The sequence below is a fragment of the Parambassis ranga genome, chromosome 14 (assembly GCF_900634625.1).
Source record: "Parambassis ranga chromosome 14, fParRan2.1, whole genome shotgun sequence".
Lineage (NCBI taxonomy): Eukaryota > Metazoa > Chordata > Actinopteri > Ambassidae > Parambassis > Parambassis ranga.
In genome coordinates, this window is record NC_041034.1 from 6,821,201 (window position 1) to 6,842,054 (window position 20,854).

Consider the following 20,854-nt stretch of genomic DNA (forward strand, 5'->3'; position numbering starts at 1 on the left):
GGTTTTCTGTCTTCATGTGACCTGTCTTCATGTTGTCATAGGTATGCTTAGTTACCCACATGACAATGTGTCCTGCGTGTGTGTGTGTATACACTCCTAATTCTCTTCATGGCTTTGTCTGGACTGAAACTCCACACCTTGTCCGGTGACAGGTTGATGCTTTACAGTGTTGTCATAGCAAGCAGGACCTGAATGATTATGTAAGAATGAGATCACACAGCAAGCAGCCTGGACACCACCTCTGACCATTTGGATCACCTGCAATTAAGCATGTGTGTTCAGACTTGAGGACTAAAGTCTAAACCTTCACTGACCCGTGCAGGATTTCTGTTGAGTTTGTCATGAATGAAATGCCCATTTTATAATAGCTGCTATGAGTGTGTACGTTGGCAGATTGACTATGTAAGGAGAGGATATGGAAGGTGATTGCTGGAAGTTTCTGTTGGCTTGCTAGACACCATTTAGGGAGTGTGTTCACAGATTTTTTTTTTCTCCCGCTGCTCAGCCTGTGTGTGTTTTTACTTCGCTGCTGAACTGGTATTATGTATTTGGCAGCGAATCCCAAGAGAAGTGTGTGGAGTAAGAGCCTGGCAGTTTATCACACACTTCAGTCCAGCCGTCCACTTTGCAAAGAGTCTTTGGACCAAGCATAGATTTCTGATATAGAACAGATCTCCATGATACTGCAGCTTTATCAGTATAAAGATGCAGAGATCACTGTTAAAACCCTGCTAAAAGCTGAAATATCTGTGTGCATTGTGTGACACTGTTTGTCTGCTATTGGAGAAACTTCCACCAGAGACGTCGACAACAGATGGAGCCCCGACTGTCACTGCTGGTGCAGTAAATTCCACAATAATTATCTATTATGAAACATATTCCACTGATTTACTGCCGGGGTGAATTTACAGCCGTTTACAGTAATTACATGTCAAAGTCTGCTAGTATTATATCACACTCATAAGAAAATATTAGCAGGGAGGCAGCGTTCACTGCTGGGAACATCGTCTCACTGACAATGCACCGCTGGGAGGGTGCGTTCACTGGCAGCGGGGAGGAGTATCTTTCATTCTGTTCAGTTTGCTTTACAAACAATTGTTTTTTTTAGTACTTTGAGGCTGCTGTCTCCCATTATATGGCATTATTGTCATCACTATCTTATGCTAAGGCCTCAGGCGTTGCTAATGATGCATAAAGAGTATGAGTTTAAAAAAAAAAAAAAAGTATACATACTAAAAACAGTGAAACAAAGCCCAGCTGTCAGTGACAGGTACATATCTGTCTGATGAATATATTACCTTTCTTCCAAAGACTTCAGATTCTGCAATGCTAGCTGCTGCTGCTGCTAATGTTATCTGATGGTCTATAGGCATATTATATGCATGTAAAATGCATGCATTTGTATTTAATTTACTACAAACACTATACGTGTGATAAAATAATAAACCAAATGCCGCTGTCAGTTGTTTGCTTGTACTCATGCAGCTGTGTCAAGTTTAACCTCACCTCTTCTCTCCTCTTCCCACAGATTATGATAGAGTTCTGCCCTGGAGGTGCTGTGGATGCCACAATGCTAGGTAGAGCCTTTTTTTTTCTTCTTCAAAATCACTTCACCTTCCCCCCTCGTATTGCAAGAGTTAGGTTCCACACCTGCGGTGGTGCTGTGACTTCCTGTGTCTTTAGAAGTGAATTTGAGGACATACAGGGCCCTTGCTGAGGTTCAGGATGTACATAAAGATAAAGTACAGTAAAGATTTTACAGTGGAGAGTCCGTTTGCAGACTGCACAGTTAGAGGCAGAGCATTCCACAGGGTGGGAGCCACAACTGAAAAGGCTCCGTCTCCTCTAGTTTTTAAATGAGATTGCAGAACCTCCAGGACCATCTGATTAGCTGACCGAAGGGCTCTGGATGGTCAATGCAGTGCAATGAGTTCGCATCAGTATTCCAGAGCCATTCAGACACTTAAACTAATAAAAGAATCTTAAAATCAGTCCTGTCCTTGACTGCAGGCCAGTGAAGAAAGCACCGGAGTTATGTGCACATGTGTCTTTGTCCCAGTGAGGAGATGAGCTGATGCTCATTTCAGCAGTGATCATGTCCAAAAGTTTCACTAATTTGGGCCTGAAAGCGTTGAAGCAGGCAGACATGTTGGAGTTCTCTGGTGTGGGAAATCCCCCTGGTCTGTTTTCACTGGGTAATCCACATCCTCATAACTGCCTGTACCCCTCTGCAGCTAACAAAACACAGACAAAGTAGAATAAAGTCTGGAGACAGGACTAGCTTGGATGTGTGAACAATTTTTTCTAATCCAGGATTACCTTGGAGTAGCAATCAACACCATCTGATCTGATACTGCAGGTTTACCTTGTAATGTTTTCTCTTGTGGAGTTCACACAGTAGTATGGTCCAGAAGACTGTGATTGTATGTAGACTAAATGCACCCCGTGCTATGTGTACATAAGAGCCTCCAAGCCTTCCACTACTGTCCTTCTTCTTTAACCTCTCCATCTTCTGCCTCCACCTCTCCTGTTGTTATCAGAGTTGGATCGTTCGTTGACGGAGCCACAGATTAAGGTGGTCTGTCGCCAAATGTTGGAGGCCCTGGAATACCTCCACAGTATGAAGATCATCCACAGAGACCTGAAGGCCGGAAACATCCTTCTCATGCAGGATGGGGACATCAAACTGGGTAAGGATTTGGTTTGAGACGTGTAGAGTAGAGTAGGGTTGGGCAATGGGACGAATCTATCTGCTATCTGAGTCCATTGCCATTGTCCATTTCAGTGCTTTATGCTAAAGTGCAATCAAACTGCCATTAAACATTGTGTACTTTCCTATGTGCAGCACAGTCAAATAAGCATTTTTCTGTGATCGCTGTCACACTGATTGATGCCGAGAGGCCTTGCCAATTCATAAATAAGCTGTCCAATGACTCTTCCCTCTTTACTGAGTGTGTGCACACTCTCAAATAAATTGACAATTGCTGATTTGACGGAATAACAGTAGCCGATTGGAACATTTGAATGCATCGCCCAGGCCTATTATAAAGGAGAATGCATTGAACAGTAGTCATATGTTGGCCAATATTGTGTCTAAGTATCCCTGTGAAAACCATTTTACAGCCAATATGATGCAAGTAGAACTAATCCTCTGATAAACCCCACAGTCTCATTGCACATTGAAGGTTGTCTCTGGTTCATTGTTTCTTTGGAGTACATGCATGCCACACATACACACACACAGCTAGAGGCCCTGCACCCCTCCTGCGCTGCTGTCGGAGGATCATAAGCGAGCATTGTGTGGGAAAACTGCATTCTGAGAATGTTGCATATTTTCATTTATTGGCTTTTTGAGGAGTTCTCCGCATTCTTCATGTTAGACAGCTAAAGTTGTGGATCCAACCCCAAAGTATGTTTTGGATTATAGTGAAGCGTTCCAAAAAAAGCGGGAATGGTGTTTTAATATGTTTTATGCACTCAAGCGTCACTCAAGTAGGTGTGGATGTTTTCTAAATGGCTCCACAGATGTGAATGCGTGACGTTTTGCTCGCTTTGCTCCGTTTGGCTCTTTGTCAGTTTGCAGTCAATCACGACAGTCATACCACAAACAGTGTAACTAAGACCTCTGGCTGTTGGACTTCATGTTTTAACGTAATTCTGCGGTTTTATCACAATGATTTGGACGTACTCTGCTGACTGAGCTGGACCCTCATGAAGGTTCTTTTCCACTGCCTTACATTCTTCCCTCACACACCACGCTTAGATTTAATCACTGGGAGTTGTCCCTTTAAACACTGACTCATTTACAGTCTCCAAACTTATCTAACTACATGTTAATTTAAGCAAGAAGACGGCAATTAACTGTCTTTGAGGTCAGCCAAATACATCAAATCGCGCCCATGATACGTGTTTTTTCTTGAGGCCGTTTCTGTTTATGAAGGTTTAGGTAAACGGTGTTCAGCAGTTGAGCAGAACCGTGTTCCTCATACTAAGAAGAAAGCATACAATCAGAAAATCCAGAAATCATAATCAGGATTATGTCAATTGTGTTTTAGGCATCTGCTGGGATTCCCCATTTTAAACCTGCTATTGTGCACTCATTTAGTTCCTGGTGGTGTGCCCCCTTAAGAGAGCTGTGAGGCATGCATTATTCCTTCTCAATCCATTTTCACTTTTTCTTTCTTTTTCTTTTCTTCACTTCTTTGGTTGTTCTGCGCTTGGCCTTACATCTCTCGGTTGCCCACAATGTTAATTGTACTTGTCGTAGGAACTTTTCTTGGAAAAAGGCCTTGAAAGACGTGCACGCAGTAACCTTTGAGCAAACCCCAAATGGTCCGTAAGTTCCTCCAGTGTGTCCTCCAGTGGAAAAATACCTATTGAGAATGTTCTCTTTTGATTTCAGCGGAACAAGCTGCCATCTGTCAGGATATTGATGTGTAAACTCTTGTTCATTGCACAATAAAAGCACCAGTTCCATTTATTGTCTCTGTAAGGAAGTTAAAGTATCCTTTCTGCAAATGTTTAGACTGCTTCAAATGACTGGGAAGTCAAAGATATTTGAATTGTAGTCTACAAAACCGACAGAGCCATTTAAGTCCCCATAATAGAACATGCCAGTTTGTAATTGAAGCAACAAGCCTGTTGCCTTCAAGACCTGCCAAACACTTTTCTCCGCTGGCCATGCTACACATAATATTCCTACTTCTAAAGAAAAAAAACATGTTCAGCCAGAGTGAAAACAAACACCCCTGTAATCTGAGGGAATGACAAAAACTTGTTTAGGGAGCTGATATAAATTTACTAATTCTAGCGTTGGGCCCCCGCCCATCACAATGTCATGACAGCTTTACAACCTACAAACTATTTGCAACACAAGAAAGAAAAAAACACAACAAACACATCATTTTTTTTTCTCTATCTTCTAGCTGATTTTGGCGTGTCTGCAAAAAATAACAAAACCTTACAAAGAAGAGATTCTTTCATCGGAACGCCATACTGGTGAGTAAAATCTGCAACAAAATTCAACGTTATGATCACAAATGCATAAAATGCCTCTGATGATGTTTGAAAGGGCATGATGTTGTGTATGCAGACACTCAGCCCTGCGTTGCGCTTTAATCCTCCAACAGAGCAGCTCTCTTTTATTTAAGTGAAGTGCCTGGAATGTCTTCTCAGTAAACCTTAATCAAATAGTGTTATTGTATTTAAAAGCTTTGATTGAAACAGTAAATGATCCATGTGATCAGAGAACATGCAAAGAACTCCTTCTGATGTGATAAAGCCAGCAGTGGTGCATATCACAAGTCTGAAAGGCGTTTTTTTTTTTTAAAAGGTTATAACAATGCATGTAAACTCTTAGGATGGCTCCAGAGGTGGTTATGTGCGAGACCATGAAGGATGCTCCCTATGACTACAAGGCCGACATCTGGTCTCTGGGAATCACTCTGATCGAACTGGCACAGATCGAACCCCCACATCATGAGCTCAACCCCATGAGGGTGCTGCTGAAGATCGCCAAGTCGGAGCCTCCCACCCTGGAGCAGCCGCACAAATGGTAATAATGCATTAAAATTTGAATTCAGCTGCAGCATATTTTGTGTGACATGGGAAGAGAAAGTGAAAATGTATCACCATTCATTGTGGAATCTGCCAAGTGGAGTCAAAAGGGGCTTATATCTTGTTACTCACTGTACTTGAAAACAAGAAAACTCTACAAGTCCAGACGCCTTGCTTCAATCTTCTCTACGTATGATGACCTGGATGACTGAGAATCTTCATCAACATGTTACTCACTGTACTCTAAACTGCTGTTTACAAGTTACCCCCCCTCTACCTGCAGTCCATTCTAACCTCTCCATAACTACTCAGCAGAGTGCCAAACTATAACTTTTTTTAATCAGTTTTATGAGTACGGATGTTCCATTGCAGCAAATTTATTACTGTCAAAGTTATCAGGTGCTGCAGAAAGAAGGGGGATGAGGTGCTGACTCATCACTCGTTTTGTTTCTACGAAACACAGCTGTGCACAAAGACGATACCGACGTCAGAAATCTGGAGATGTTTATTCAGCTATGTTGTGATTTTTTTCCCCACCTTTGGCTCTTTTTGATTAATTCTGTTCTTCTCTCATTAACCCAAGGTCACGGGAGTTTAAAGATTTTCTGAGGAAAGCTTTGGATAAAAACCCAGAGACTCGTCCAACTGCAGCACAGCTCATGGAGGTAGGTGCTGGCTCAGTGTTTTCAATTATAACCTAGAGAAGAATATATACGGTCCTGGGTTTACCTCGCACTGGATTTGTGCGGGCAGACAAGGACGTGTTGACACACAGATGCATACACATGTGCTCAAACCCCTGAAGAAGGGAGTGAAACAGTGAGCAGGGTGTGGATTAAAGAACAAGAGCAGCGCCTATTAAAATTCAGAGCCACAGTTTCCTGTCTGTATCCCACAGCTGAGGGAATGCCAGCTATTTACATTCCGACTGTCAACCAATGGTGTGCCCGGATCACCCTAAGCTCACCATCTCTGGCCAGTTAGAGAGGAGCAGAGATGAAAAATCCTTAGACCCGGGGCCCGCTGGGAATTCGGCATGTGCTCTCCAGTGGTGGGGTGGGGTGAGGTGGGGGGGAGACGGGCGCGGTCCAGTTTTTGGTGCCGTGCTGGAAGTTTTAGATGTTTATCATGCCTGCTGCCGGACGGCTGGAGATACTTGAGCAATGATGGCGTTTTTTTTTTCAGTTGCGCAGTGGATGATGACCACAGTCTGTAGGTGGAAGAATCTGGAAGATGAATTATAGATAGTATCTGGAATTTACACTAAAGTGTTTCACGGCATACAAAGAGGAAACTGAAGAACAAAGCCTTTAAGCTTTTCATAGAAGACAGGAAATATCTTTAACTTCCTTCTATCTGTCCTTCTTGGCTTCTGTCTGTCCCACATGTGTGCGAGTAAGGAATGTATACAAAACAACATGACACAGTATCAGTCACTGTGGCTGGCGGGAGACCATCTGGATGACTAGTATTCATTACAGTGAATGTAGCCTCTCCTCCCACATATTTTCTCATGGTCAGGATTTTTGGGGTGTTTTTAGTCATAGCTAAAATCACACAAGACAGAATGGTTAAAGGAGATGATTAAACAACCTAATGTAACCAATATTTCAAAATTTGGTAAATAAAAGTCATGTCCGTTTTATTTATGTAGACCAAAATTGCTACTTGCTTAACCGCAAACTTAACCTAAACCTAATTATAACCTTAAAACCAAGCTTAAATTTAGACTTTTTCTGAAAAAACAAAACTAAAGTCAGAACACCAAGAAAACAGCCGTCATTGCTCCACAGGTAACTCGGCCCTTATGCAGCTCTGGGGCCATACTGGTCACATTTTAACCTTTTCACGCCCAGCCATGCATGTCAAATCTCCGGCCTCTCAGGGTCCAAAGCAACATGAAACCTAAAAGAGTGGCTCCGCTGATCCACATCTTGATCCGCAGTGTCAGTAAAGAAAACAGCTAGGCTTAACAAGGGAGCAGAGCTACAGTTTGTTTTTGTCCTCCCTTCGAGTTGCCTCAGGGAGACTGTGTTTAGCCTGAACTCAAGAGGTCTGATTTAATTTGTTACAATAAACAGTATGAAGGTGAGTTTTTAGATGTTTACTGGTACCTGGAGGTAAAAGAGGAGAAATAGTATTTAGTTTAGGTGACATCACAAAAGCTCTTCCAAAATCTGGGCAATTTTAGGTCATTTAATTGAATATAAATAGAGCCTGAGCAGCAATGATGAGCTACAAAATGGCCAATAAAGCAGGATATAGAACAATAGAGCTTGGCTTCTTTATGATTCAGATGTTGTGTCATTGTGTTCTCAGTCAGATCCACCCCTTTAAGTCAACCCCCATGTCCAAATGTGGATCACTTGGGTCTTCAAAAAAATCAGATAGTGATAATATAAATTTCCAATCCAACATCCAACAATTTCTTTGCATTTTTGAAAACATTGTTTAAAACCCGTTTGACACATACATGTAAGAACAGTTTATGTCCTCATTCCTTCCACTGTGTTTTCTCAGTCAGCATGTGCACTGCTCGCTTGGCAATAGCTGACTGTTGTTTGTCACTGGAGAAGCTAAAAGCTGAAGCCTAATGTGATCCTGAAGGGCAAGCCACTGCACAGAAAACAACACACACACGCACTTCCTCGCACACTTAATGGTCCAGCACCACTTGTAGCCTTTTCCCTTTGTCAGCTGTTCCAATTAAATTACACAGCAGTGCAAAAGTATCTAAATAATAGATGATCAGCCTTTTATCCCTGCTGCACTTAACTTTTAATTTAGCTCTTTATTTTCCCTGCACTCCACTTATTATAGGCTTATTTGCGCTGCAGTAAATACACACATTTTCTGCTTGCTATTTTGGGCGTATGATTTAAGTATTACATCACAGGGAGAGTGGTATTGTAAAGTCACTATTGTTGTAGCTGTTCAGGAACAGACAGGTGGCAGAAGTTTCCCCTGCAGGGAAAGTTTGCATGCGAGTTGCCTTGTATGAAAACATTTTTGTACCATTAACAGTCCCATCGATGTAAATGTATTCATAATGTTTCCCGTGGCTTCCAGCAAATATGGTTTAATGGTTGTAGGAGTTGTTTATGCCATGGTCACATCACACCTTGTGGTTCATTTGTGGTGGCTTTTTGGTGGTCATCATGTATGATTGATGCCCACCTCTCCCTGTGTCCGCAGCACCCTTTTGTGAGGTCGGTGACGTCCAACCGTCCACTGAGAGAGCTGGTGGCCGAGGCCAAGGCTGAGGTCATGGAGGAAATAGAAGACAATAGAGAGGAAGGAGAGGAGGACGACGCCATGGAGCTCACTGTGGTACCAAACCTGCATCTTTATTTTTTTCTTGTCTTGTTTCACAGTTTCATGCCTCAGTGCTTGCACAACATCTATATTTTCTTAATATTGTCGTTTTTTTTGTTCTTACTGTGTGGCGGAGAAGTTTTAGTGTAACCAGAATTAAGTTGCACATAATTACACGAAGGCACGCATTTACCTACACGTGTGCCCATTTCCCAAAAAGCATGCAGGTCCTGCCTTTAACCACTTCCCTCATGTTTGAAGTCCTGGCCAGTTGAACTCTTGGAACAGCATTTTACTTGTTTTTTTTTGGTAAACACAGCCTTCCTGCAGAGGGATTGATGGCCATTCACAAATCCACAGAGGCCATAAGATTAGAAAGTAGCATGGTATGAGAGGGTGTACTGCCTGCCCTCGGCACAAACAAAGGAACAGAAACCGGAACACTGGCATTCACCCACACCCACACGTGGTTAAATATAGGTGCTCGCTCCTGTATAGAGGCGACTGTTGCCTCACAACCCCTGATGGAGTAAATTATTCACGGCGGCTCATTGTTCTGCTGCTTGTACTTTGACCCTTAAATAAAAACAGATGGTTTCCGAACAGCTATAGTGGATCTGTGGAGGATCATCGACACCATCTCGCTCACAGGAGGCTCTGATGGGACAAATGTGTTGCTGGTGGATGCTTTTCTCTTCATAAAGATTTATGTTTTCCTCTCCCAATGTCAACAGTTAATGTGACATCTTCCAAAGTGAAAGTTGGAGGTTCACATATTTGAACTGGCCACTGCTGAGTTCATCCTGTTAATCAGACACTGGGTTGTGTTTCTTACATACCAAACCTAGGCCTCTGGGCCAAAAACGATCCTGGTGCCCTTTCAGTGCAGCCCACAGAGCAGTCCAGCCTGCACTAGAAAACAGAACAGCAGAGCAGAAATGGCAGGAAAGCTGGGTTGGGTCACCCCACTCCACCCTCTCTATATCTCTGTCTTTTCCTTTCTCTCTCTCTAGCTGCTGACATCTCTTGGTTGTTTTTGTTGCACTCGGTCTAATCACTCACTCTAATAGTTGTCTTCAGTAAAGTTGTCTACACATGGACATGCACAGGGTCAGGAGCAAAGAGGACAGAGAAGTAAACTTACTAGAACCAACACACATTGTCGTCTTATCTTTTTATTGTGTGTTTGGCTCTCTTGTACTGTACTTGTACAGTGTTATTTCTCCGTAAATAACAGTCAACAGCAAAATGGATCACATTTCTCATCCCTCTCTATTACAGCATCACACTTGCTTTGTCATCTCTTTTCTGCAGAGGCTCTTGCTTTTGCAAACGGCAACATTTTGTCACATACAGTTACAAACACACTGAATTACTGCCAAGCCAGTTACTCTTTATCTCTTCCAATAGCTCACAGACAGCCAGACAGAAACGTTTGCTGAAACATTAGTTTTGAGGTATTGTTTACCTCAAGTGGGAGCGCTTTTTCAAGACATAGTGAGACAGATCATCATCAAATAACTTTTTAAAGTGGTTTTTATAATGAGAGATTTTATAATTAGAGATCACAGAAATGTGTCTGATAGTTGTGGCCCTACCTGTTGTGCACAAACCTGTCACTATCTTAGTAACACTTAAAAGAAGCAATGCAGAGGTATAAATCAGAAATGACAGCAAAACCAAAGCTTAGGCCTCCTCACTGCTGGTTGGAGGCCTGATGATTAGCATCCATTAGCATTTGGAATGCATTTGGACTAGAAGCACTGGGTGACCACAAGTGACTTAAAAAACACCTCTCTCTGTTCTTTTAGTCTCCAGGCAAGGAGCCATGCCAGACCAGTCAGACCAGTTTGGAAGGAGACCATCCTCCAGACACCCCAAGCCCTACAACGCCCTCCCCGACCACGCCAATAGCTGTACCGAGGAAAGAGGCTGAACCAGATACACTGGCAGAGCAGCAGCCGGGCCCCGTCATGGTGGTCCCTGTTCCCCTGCCGCGACACAATCTTCCAACAAAAGATGCAGAGGAGACGGGAGACAAGCCTGCTGATGAAGTCATTCTTGAGTCAGAGAAATCAGAGAGCGAGGCCTCAACTAAGACGTCCAGCTCAGACTCAGGCATTGAAGATGGGAAGAGTACCCCCACTCTGGAGGATGAAAAGGTTCGCTTTAAATGTAGCACTCTCACAGCACTGACCGCTATGCTGTTAAAGATTTCCTATTAATGACACTAGCATTTATTTTCAAGGTTGCTGTGGAGACCCCAGAGATGGAACAGCCACCATCTGTCTCCCAACAGGAGGCCTCAGAGGAACATGTAGACATCATCATAGACTCATCAGAGCCAGAGGTGTCCAAGATCCAGGCGACACGGGAAGAAAGCAACACTGTAACTAACGGAGAAACTTCTAGTCCTGCTGTCACTCCTACACCAACTCCCACACCATCTTCTGCTCCAACCCCGGTACCTACACCCCGCTCTGGGCCAAATGGCAGCCTAATCAAGGGTACACCGGAACGAACTTCGATCGGAGGAATCAGTGATAATGTCTCACCGTATATCAATGGTGGGATTATCAACAATCGGTACTCCTATGCTGGCAGCATGGTATCTGAGAGCATGGACATGTCAATCAACAAGGAGACCATCTCCATGTATTCAAGGGTGAGTGAGCCCAACTTTCTCTACTTGAAGAAAAATGTTAGTTATGCATGGTTTTCTTTAGTGTCTTGCCTCTGGAGGGAAACCCCTCCTTGGAAAAAAATACTTCTCTGCACTCGCAGAGGAACTGAAAGTGCATTGTGTTGTGTTTTGGGGTGTGGGTGTCAGCCATCTGAAACAGATGATTGCCTGTCTTCCGTAAAGCTTCCAGGGAAGATGATATCAAATTGAATAAATATTCATGATGCGTTTCGTTCCCATTGGAATTCATTTAGTGTCTCTGGGACATCTTGTTGCCAAACAATCACCACATTTTTGTGAGGGAGTGAGGGGAGAAGTTTGGAAGCTACAAGCTGAAGAGGAGATGCCAAAATGTGCAACACTTTCCATTCATCGGGTCCACTGGTGCCCTTTGTGTGGGCACAGTTCAGCATTCATCATTGTGAAAGGAAGTTTCTATGTAGCTCATTGTCAGCCAGTTACTTCTGGAGGCTTATGGACTGACCATGATTGAAGTCCTGTTGACTGGGGCATGGAGTCATGTCTGCTTACGGCATGTAAAGTTATTCCAGAACATATTATTCAGTGAGAGAATAGACCATGTTTGTTTTTAGATAAGAAAAGTGTGTGTGTTTGTGTGTGTCTACACTAGAGTGTGTGTTTGGGAGCATCAGTGTTTGCATGTGAATCTATCCGTGTGTGTGGTTTTTGTGAATGAAGTGTGATGGGAAGTCACGCCTCAAACGCAAACAGCTGAGCTACAGAATGACCAACTTGTCATTAGATAAAAGTGTCAGTGTATGGACAATAATGCATCCAAACACATAGATTTATTGAAAGTGAATCCACAGCGCAGTAGCCTCTATTGGCCGTCATGTGACAGAAGCCTCACATGGAGTCTGTTTGCTCAGCTGTGTTAGCTTCATGAGGAGGCCTAAGTGGACAACACTGTGAAAAAAAACCCTCTCTGCGTGGAGATGAGCTTCTGTACTCTTTTCTGTCCACTCTTCTCCACTATTTATAAATACTGATGTGACATGCAGGAACTCAGCTGATTTTACCCCAGATGCCAAGATCTTCTGTTGGTTTTCTGTAACAAACCATCTTGGTAGTTGTCCTCGGAAACAGTCGGTCTGTAGTTGCCAGTAGTTCCTCTCAAGATGCTGATTGGTCCTCAGCTTTTGACGCATGTTGTGTGATCTCTTCTTTGCCTTAATCGCCTTTCAGGACAAGCATGTGACTCTTATGCATGCAGAGACTTGTACGATTTGAAGTCAGGTTATTTTCTGCTACATTTCCAATTCACAGATGTTCCCTGAACGCCTCACAGGATCTGTAGACTAGCTAGGTGCTGACATAAGCCGCACACTGCGTCATGTGCATGCAGTATTTGCAGATTAAAATTATCATTCAAAGCAGGAACAGCAAAAAGTTTGATGCTGAGAGGACCCATAACAAAAACAACTGTAGTTCTCAGTGTTATTTATAAACCAGGAAATGAGGACATGAGGGTTTGAACTACCCACTGTTTGCCCAATAAACCCTGCCATCTTGCTTTTGCAAATATTGTCCGTGGAGTCAGATTTAGATAAGGTTATACTGGGTAAAGGAACCGTTTGACCACACCAAACAAAATTGGTCATTGGTCTGTTCTCTGTCATCACAAACAACCTTGTACTGGAAATGATATTTTCTTTATGTTTAAAGCCCCACATTTACATAAAGCATCATTGTAAAGAGTTAAAGAAATCTGAGAGGTCACATTGTGTCATAGTTTGTGAATGACACCATGTATTTTTAAGTTACTTCCTGCAATGAGAGATAAAACGTCTCACTGTTTGTTACAGCAGAACCTGATTGACAGGAATGGTAATTCCTTTTTAAATACACACACACACACACACACACACACACACAGTGGCCTTTCCTTTTCTTTCTTTTTTTTAAGATCACACAGGGAAACATAACATCACATGTAATTTAGTTGCAAATCAACAATAAGGCAATGTAAGCAACAGATGTTGAATAAAGGCAGACAGATGATCAGTGTAATGCTTAATTTTCATGTACTTGAGGTTAAAATGAACCTTTTGGCATCATTGTGTGTGTCTTTGTCTCCCCTCCTGTTGGCCTATCAGGACTTTTCGAGTAAAACTCTGAAGCGAACCAGAAAGTTTGTCATTGACGGCGTGGAGGTGAGCGTGACCACCTCCAAGATCATCAGAGATGACGAGAAGAAAGACGAGGAGATGAGATTCCTCAGGTACGTGGATGTAAATATGTATTCAATATTCAGAATGTAGATAGTTTATTATTTTTAAACAAGAGCCACAGTGATGAATGACTTGCGGCTTTTAGGGTATCTTTCTCTTTTGGTCTTCAGTCTCAGGGGAGGAAAGAATAGAAATAGCCCAAGTGTTTTGGAAAAATAAAACCGATGTTATTTAAAGGTCAGAGTGAAGTGATGTGAATGATGTTCTAACATTTACACCATTTATTGTTGTTGCCCAGTCACATAAGTTATTCACAGTTAGGCTTGTGTTAGACACAGTAAACTGGCATCGAAGTCCAAAGGAGTTCATGTGAGTTACTCCTGCCATCTAGTGGTGAGAATATGACACAGCATATAAATGTATTATTATGTTGGATATCTGCAACAGCACTGACAGTAAAAATAAGTATTATTATTAATATTGATTTTGCTTTTGTGTGTGTTCTGTGTAGACGTCAGGAACTGCGTGAGCTCCGTTTGCTGCAGAAAGAAGAACACCGTGCTCAAGCTGTTCTGAACACCAAGCTGGAAACACAAAAGGAACAAATGCAGAGACGCTTCGACCAGGAGATGAACGTAAGTCAGAACAACACCAGCTGAGCTGGTGCTTAAAAAAATAAAAATAAATAAAGATCTTTAACCATATCTATAGATCTAAGTCTAACTAGATCATTTTCCACTGTGTCCCAGGCCAAGAAGAAGCACTACGATGTAGAGCTAGAGAATCTGGAGAAGCACCAGAAGCAGACTATTGAGAAAATGGAAGCAGATCACAACATTAAACTCAAAGAAGAGACCAAACGCATCAAAGCAGAGCAGGAGCGAGACTACCACAAGTTCCTGGACCAGTTAAAACACAAGAAGAAGGAGGTACAGTAAAAATAATGTGTGCATTAACTAAACACTCACATTATAATTAATACACAAGTTTGGATGGTCAGCTCTGTTTTTATATGTGTCTTCTTTTAGGTAAAACAGTCTGTTGATAAGCTGCCCAGGAGTCAACGTAAAGACACCTTGAAACAGCGGATGAGTTCCTTCCAGGAAATGAAGATAAGAGAGGTGTGTTGCTCGGCTCATTTGAGCTCAGCAGGAAGCTGAACCTCAGTGATTTATTTGTTTTGTGGTCCCTTCTTCCTGTTTCCTGTGGTTTAGGATGAGAAATTCCTGGCAGCTCAGAAGAACTACTTGGACACAACGCTGAAGAAAATCATCTCCAACAACAAGAGGGAGATCGCAGATACGGAGAGGGAGTGCCTTAACAAGAAGCACAATCTAATCAGAGGTACAGTATTATCAGATGTCCTTAGCCTGCTGTAGTGGGAGGTTACATGTGTACAGTGCTGATGTATTATTTTACATTTGATCAGAGCGTGAAGCTACGATATGGGACATGGAGGAGAAGAACCTCTATGAGAGGCACCAGTTATTGAAGCAGCAGTTAAAGGACCAGTACTTCCTCCAGAGGCATCAGCTTCTAAAGAAACATGAGAAGGTAAGTCAGAGGGGTGGCACCTCCATTGTACATTGTACAAGTCCGAAGAATTCATTCTCTGTGGGATTTGTGTACAGGAGCAGGAGCAGATGCAGTGCTACAATCAGCGAATGATCGAGATCCTGAAAGCTCGGCAGCAGCAGGAGAAGAGCCGGCAGCCCAAGCATCAGCGCGGCGAGGCGAAGACTCGCATGGCCATGTTCAAGAAGAGCCTCCGCATCAACTCCACAGGCAGCGCCTCGGAGGACAGGGAGAAGATCAAACAGGTTGGTGGAGGATCATCATCTCACTCCATAGTTAATTAGTAGGTTAATTATATAATAGCTCATCACCCCCCCCTTCTTTTGGGGCTCTTTAGTTTGCTCAGCAGGAGGAGAAGCGACAGAAGGCAGAGAGGCTGCATCAGCAGCAGAAACACGACAACCAGATGAGGGAGATGGTTGGTCAGTGTGAAAGCAATATCAGAGAGCTGCAGCAGCTGCAGGTGAGCATCTAATCCCTTTATGTCAAGATTTACAGCTGAATTAGCACATTAACGGGCTGACAGTTGTTAACAAGACTGTTTTTTTTCCCTGCAGAATGAAAAATGTCACCTGTTGGTTGAGAATGAGACTCAGAGGCTGAAACACCTGGATGAGCAACACAACCAGCTGATGAAGGAATGGAGGGACCATCTGAAGCCTAGAAAAAAGGTCAGTGTGAGACACCTGTGACATGTTTATTATTGCATTTCAAAGTGACAAACAGTTCAAACTGGAAATTGGAATTTATATAAGTGGCCATCTTTTCTTTTAAAGAGACAGATCACTCCAGGATCAAGTGTTCATGTTTGTCCTGTGGTGTGCAGACATTGTTTTGGTAGTAGCAGTAAAGACTTCTGCCTTCTCGCCACTATAATGACTTAAATTTACACTGAACAGGATGTCTGTTGGTGCGTCATGGCGGAGCAGTGCTGCCTCACAACAAGACCGTTCCTGGCTTTGGTCTTTCTGTGTGGAGCTTGCATGTTCTTCTAGGTTTTCTCCAGCTTCCTCCCACACATCGCAGACCTGCATGTTAGCATGTTAACTAGGGTCGTAGGTGTGAGACTGGCAACCTGTTCAGAGTCTACTGGGACTACTGGGACAGCCTTCATCCCCCTATGACTATGTAGTACAGAATAAAAATGGGTTCAGCACATGAATGGATGGGTTAGGGTTAGGGTTAGTGTTTGGGTCCATGATGAAATCCCACTCAAAATCACTAGCTATGCAATGTTTGTTGCACATCCCTGTGCAAATGAAATGTATATATTTAATAATATATATATATTTTTCCATCTTCTTAGGCCCTTGAAGAGGAGCTGAGCATGAAGAAAAGAGACCAGGAGGCTTTCTTCAAGATGAGTGAGTGTTCTGATTGCCCAAATCCCAGCTCACCCAACAAACTCTCCAAGTTCGTGCCTTACCAAGACTCTTCTACCACATAGAGACACCTGCTGTGATGCTGTGACACACACACACACACACACCAACAGGTGTTACAGTTACCTGCTGCCTCATTTACTTTTCTATCCCTCCATTATGTTTTAGTGAATATTTATGTTTTATCCCACATTCTGAGGTTTTTCTCTTGCGGTGTTTGGTGTGACTCACCTGCTCGCCTTTACTTCTTTCTTTTTTTTATTGCTCACCAGTGAAATAATATCGATGAGCTTAACACCAAAATAATTTGATGTTTTAATGAGTAAACATTAAGAAAGAAACACACTTCATGATTGTCCAAAAGCACCCAGCCAGTAAATTTCCTTTTGCATGACAAGGAGGAATGAGCCATTGACAAAGCACTTTTTTGTTTACCCCAAATTTATAAGTGCTGTTCTCCAAATATGACCAAAAATTCTATGTACACCCCCCTTTTTTTTCTCTGTGCCTTGGTGCGTTATGTTTTGTCTATTAGGTTTGATGCATGTCACATAACTGCCAAAGCCTGCCTTTATTTATTTTTTACTGATAAAGAATATTATCCACATTTATCTTTGTAAATGTTAATTTAAATAGCTCTCTCTCTTTAACTGACCCATGGTATGAAGGACTTACTATAATTTTATATTTTTTTAATGTGGGGAAATGAGGCTAAATCCAAAGTTATTTGACTTTAATGATTTTTTTTTAATGATTAGTTAGGATTTTATTTTAGCAAGCAAGGAAAATTGTGTTGCTCTTTCTGTTGCATGTTTACTGTAAAACAAACAAAACATAAAAAACTTGGTCACACTGGATGGGAACTGACGAAGCCAAAACAAAATACTGTTTTTCTTTCTTTTTTTCCTTCTTTTTTTTAGAACAAATTTAAAAATATATATTGTGTACAAACGTGCAGCGATTGGACTGCCTGCTAACCAATGTGCAATATTACAGGTCTGTCCTAGCTACGCTTTAAGAGGGTTTATTTTTCTTTAACTTTGCCTTCCTTTGCACTGAGACAGAGAATAATGTGAAGAGTTTCCAAAAACAGAAGAAAAAAAAACTGCAGCAATAAAAATGATGAGCTGTTTTTGGAAAATAACTCTTCATATCATTTTTAAGGGAGTGAAACTATTCCGTCTGCTGTAATGTGCCTGACGTAGATGTTTAATCTTCAACTGAGACCTGAAGAACTTGTTGCCTGGTTGAATGAGTGTTTTTTTTTTATATATATCGCAGTTCTTGCCTTCAGGTACAGCCTAATCTCCCTCTCATAATCTTTTTAGTAGTATTTAAATTTATTGTAAAATGATTTTTTTCTGACATGTTAAATGGCATCTGTGTCTTCCTGTCTGCCTCAGTTTACAGAGTATTTGTTTTTGTGTGTGGAAGCGGGCTGTGAGTATGAATGAAAGTGTATCAGAAGGAACCACTGTTGTAAATAAATCCTAATAAATGCATTTTTCTAATTACTATACATGTTTGGAGTCCTGTGTGAAGGGGTCAGCCTTACAGTGATGCTGCAGTCCGAGCAAAGAGGAGGCGTCCAGAGGCCAGACAAGTGAAGCGCGCATGCGCAAAGCCGCCACCTATCCCTCCCCGGTTTCTCGCAAAACAAAAAACGCCAACAAAGCAAGAATCAATAGAAGTTTATTTGTAGTTCTACACATGTGCTGTAATGTTTTTACACACTTTTTGTAGCCACCACGACGTTATTTGCCTCTACTACAGCGTCTATTACAATTATATGCAAATTAGTCGATGAATAGTTAGCAAAACCGCGGGGGTTTCAAAATCCCGGAAGTTTGACAATCAGCGCGGAACCAGGAAGCTGGAATCGCTCTTACCCGCTCCTGTTGTCTTATTATTGGACGCTTGACACTTCATACATTCCTAACTACTCCGGTGAGTTCTGTTTTCTTCAGCACTTTATTATTCCACCTCTCCACATCTCCTTATTGTTAGCCCGCTGCTAGCGCTAGCATGGTGCGTTACCTTAGCCTACTTCAGCAGCACGCCCCTTTCTAGGTGTATGGTGTAAGTTCTTCTCCTTGTCACAGACAGGTGTTTGAGTCGATGGGCCTTATGCATTTGATTTTACATGTCATTAATCATATGGTGTGGACCTGACTAGCCAGCTCCACAATGACTGTAACCACCCACCATACTGACACAGGCCGGGGTAAGCTAGCCTTCAGTCTGTTCCATCTAAACCAGCAGGCAGTTCAGTAGGTAGACCCATGGCGGAGCTCTGCTGCTGGCTTCTTTTGGCTAATTTTACCACATTTATAAACAAAGGCTGTCTTTACAGTGATACTTTCAGTGTTAGCATGCTATGACATTTGCTGGATATGAGGTGTGTGAGCAAAGTTTCTCTTGTAACCAGTGTTTATCAGACAGCAATTGTTCGTTTTGTTATTGACTAAGCGTTGTTGATTGATTGATTTGAGTTTGTAATTCAGTAGTTTTATTGTACACTTGCTGGTGTGAATAACGCTTGGGGCCTGCAGCCTTCACAGTGAACCTGAAAGCAGTGTTCTGGTCAAATGGAGAACACATCTTTAAGGAAGTGATTTAATCCTTAACTTGAAACTGAGGGTCTCTCAAAGATTGACAGGCCAAGCTCTTCACATAACCCTACACACCATTACCTATGCTGGTCTGTTGAGAAAACCTGCTTTAGACAAGGCTTTTCAGCAGATGTATTACTGTATTCTGATAGGAGTCCAGTCAATGTTAGTCTCTGGTGTCTTTGTCTCAGGGAGCATTGGTTTAAATTTGTTTTTTTTGTGAAGCTGGCCTCTAAGTGCCATGATTCACATGTGTATTATTTACTCTTATTTACTATTATTTTGACTCTGCTAATGATGAAACACCGTTCTTTAAGACAGTAGAACTTAATGAGTCCATGTGAGAATGAGTGCAAGGTATACAAGATGCAGAACTTTAATTAGCCACTAGAGGGAGACAGATAAATTAAAATCAGACATGTTCATCAGCTAATGACAATGTTCTTAACAACATAAAAAAACTGTCTGTAGAAAACCTGGCAGGACTTAAAATAGCAATACAGAAACGTGTATAAGTTCAAGTGATCCTTTAAATATGAATGATTCTGTTGTTTATTTATATCAGCAGATTACATGGTAGGCCTGTTGTCCCTGGTAGAATCGTAGCCTTCTGTCTATAGAAGCTGCTGTGTTCTGCACCTTGTTGAGGTCAGCTGTCTTTAAATTAGTGTTTCTCAAACCTGTTTCAGTGCGGCCCTGCTTTTGTAGAATATTGTCATACCTCTGCTTTAGACTTAGATGGACTTTAAATAAAGTTTGTAGGATATTGAATCAGCCCTGTGTGCTTTTCAGGAGATGAGGATGTTTTCCACCTACACTCTGATGTACACCACACCTGTGTTTGGATGGCTTGAAAACTTCATCTGTCCTAAGCAGCAGGGTCTATGCTGAAGGACACTTCAGTTTGTAAGTTTCTGTTTTTAATTTTGTTTATTTAGCCTGTGTACTTGTAACTTTACATAATCTTGCTATAACAGTGCTGGATGTTTAACACAGTTGGCTGGGCTGACAGATTTACCTTAGAAATTTAACAGGACACTGCCTGTTTTGCTAATGGTGAGCAAAGATTTAAGCCATGTAAATTACCTAATGATTAATAATAATAATAATAATAAGTTACCACTGGTAAATTCATACCGATAATCATGGTAAAAACATCAGTACAATGAAGAGGTTCAGAGATGCCTTTATTGTTATTTTAAAAAGATTAAGTCTGATGCAAAAATTAAAGTGAATATTATCATATAGTAAGAATATAATGGTTAACTGTACTCTACAGTACAATATAAGATGTAGAAAACATTTTATATGGCAGTAGAAATGGTAAACGATAGGCTTCAAAATGGTAGTTTATTAACTAATGGGTGTTGTTGCGATGGTTGAATATCTTTCTGATTAGGGTCTATAATCTGATCCCATGATCTTCTTGCCTGCTTTTTTATCTAACCAATCAGGATCTGGATCCGTGTTTAGGTGGGCAGAATGTAGAGATATAAAGACTTTATAGAACTGGGACCTTTACAATCAGACACAGTGTGA

The 20,854-nt window shown here is 41.8% G+C and overlaps 1 protein-coding gene across 1 annotated transcript in view; it reads left to right on the forward strand.

Moving 5' to 3' along the window:
* The window catches only part of stk10 (serine/threonine kinase 10), a 29,189-nt gene extending 10,967 nt beyond the window's left edge, over positions 1–18,222 (forward strand). Inside the window, exons 3-20 of the mRNA XM_028421215.1 lie at positions 1,529–1,577; positions 2,541–2,690; positions 4,926–4,998; positions 5,360–5,554; positions 6,140–6,221; positions 8,752–8,886; positions 10,683–11,033; positions 11,120–11,536; positions 13,672–13,796; positions 14,258–14,381; positions 14,496–14,675; positions 14,775–14,867; positions 14,961–15,090; positions 15,176–15,300; positions 15,378–15,566; positions 15,659–15,784; positions 15,879–15,992; positions 16,628–18,222. Coding sequence (XP_028277016.1) covers positions 1,529–1,577; positions 2,541–2,690; positions 4,926–4,998; positions 5,360–5,554; positions 6,140–6,221; positions 8,752–8,886; positions 10,683–11,033; positions 11,120–11,536; positions 13,672–13,796; positions 14,258–14,381; positions 14,496–14,675; positions 14,775–14,867; positions 14,961–15,090; positions 15,176–15,300; positions 15,378–15,566; positions 15,659–15,784; positions 15,879–15,992; positions 16,628–16,768 — 2,799 coding nt within the window. The 3' untranslated portion in view covers positions 16,769–18,222. The remainder of the gene's footprint in view (positions 1–1,528; positions 1,578–2,540; positions 2,691–4,925; positions 4,999–5,359; positions 5,555–6,139; positions 6,222–8,751; positions 8,887–10,682; positions 11,034–11,119; positions 11,537–13,671; positions 13,797–14,257; positions 14,382–14,495; positions 14,676–14,774; positions 14,868–14,960; positions 15,091–15,175; positions 15,301–15,377; positions 15,567–15,658; positions 15,785–15,878; positions 15,993–16,627) is intronic.
* Positions 18,223–20,854: the final 2,632 nt, after the last annotated feature.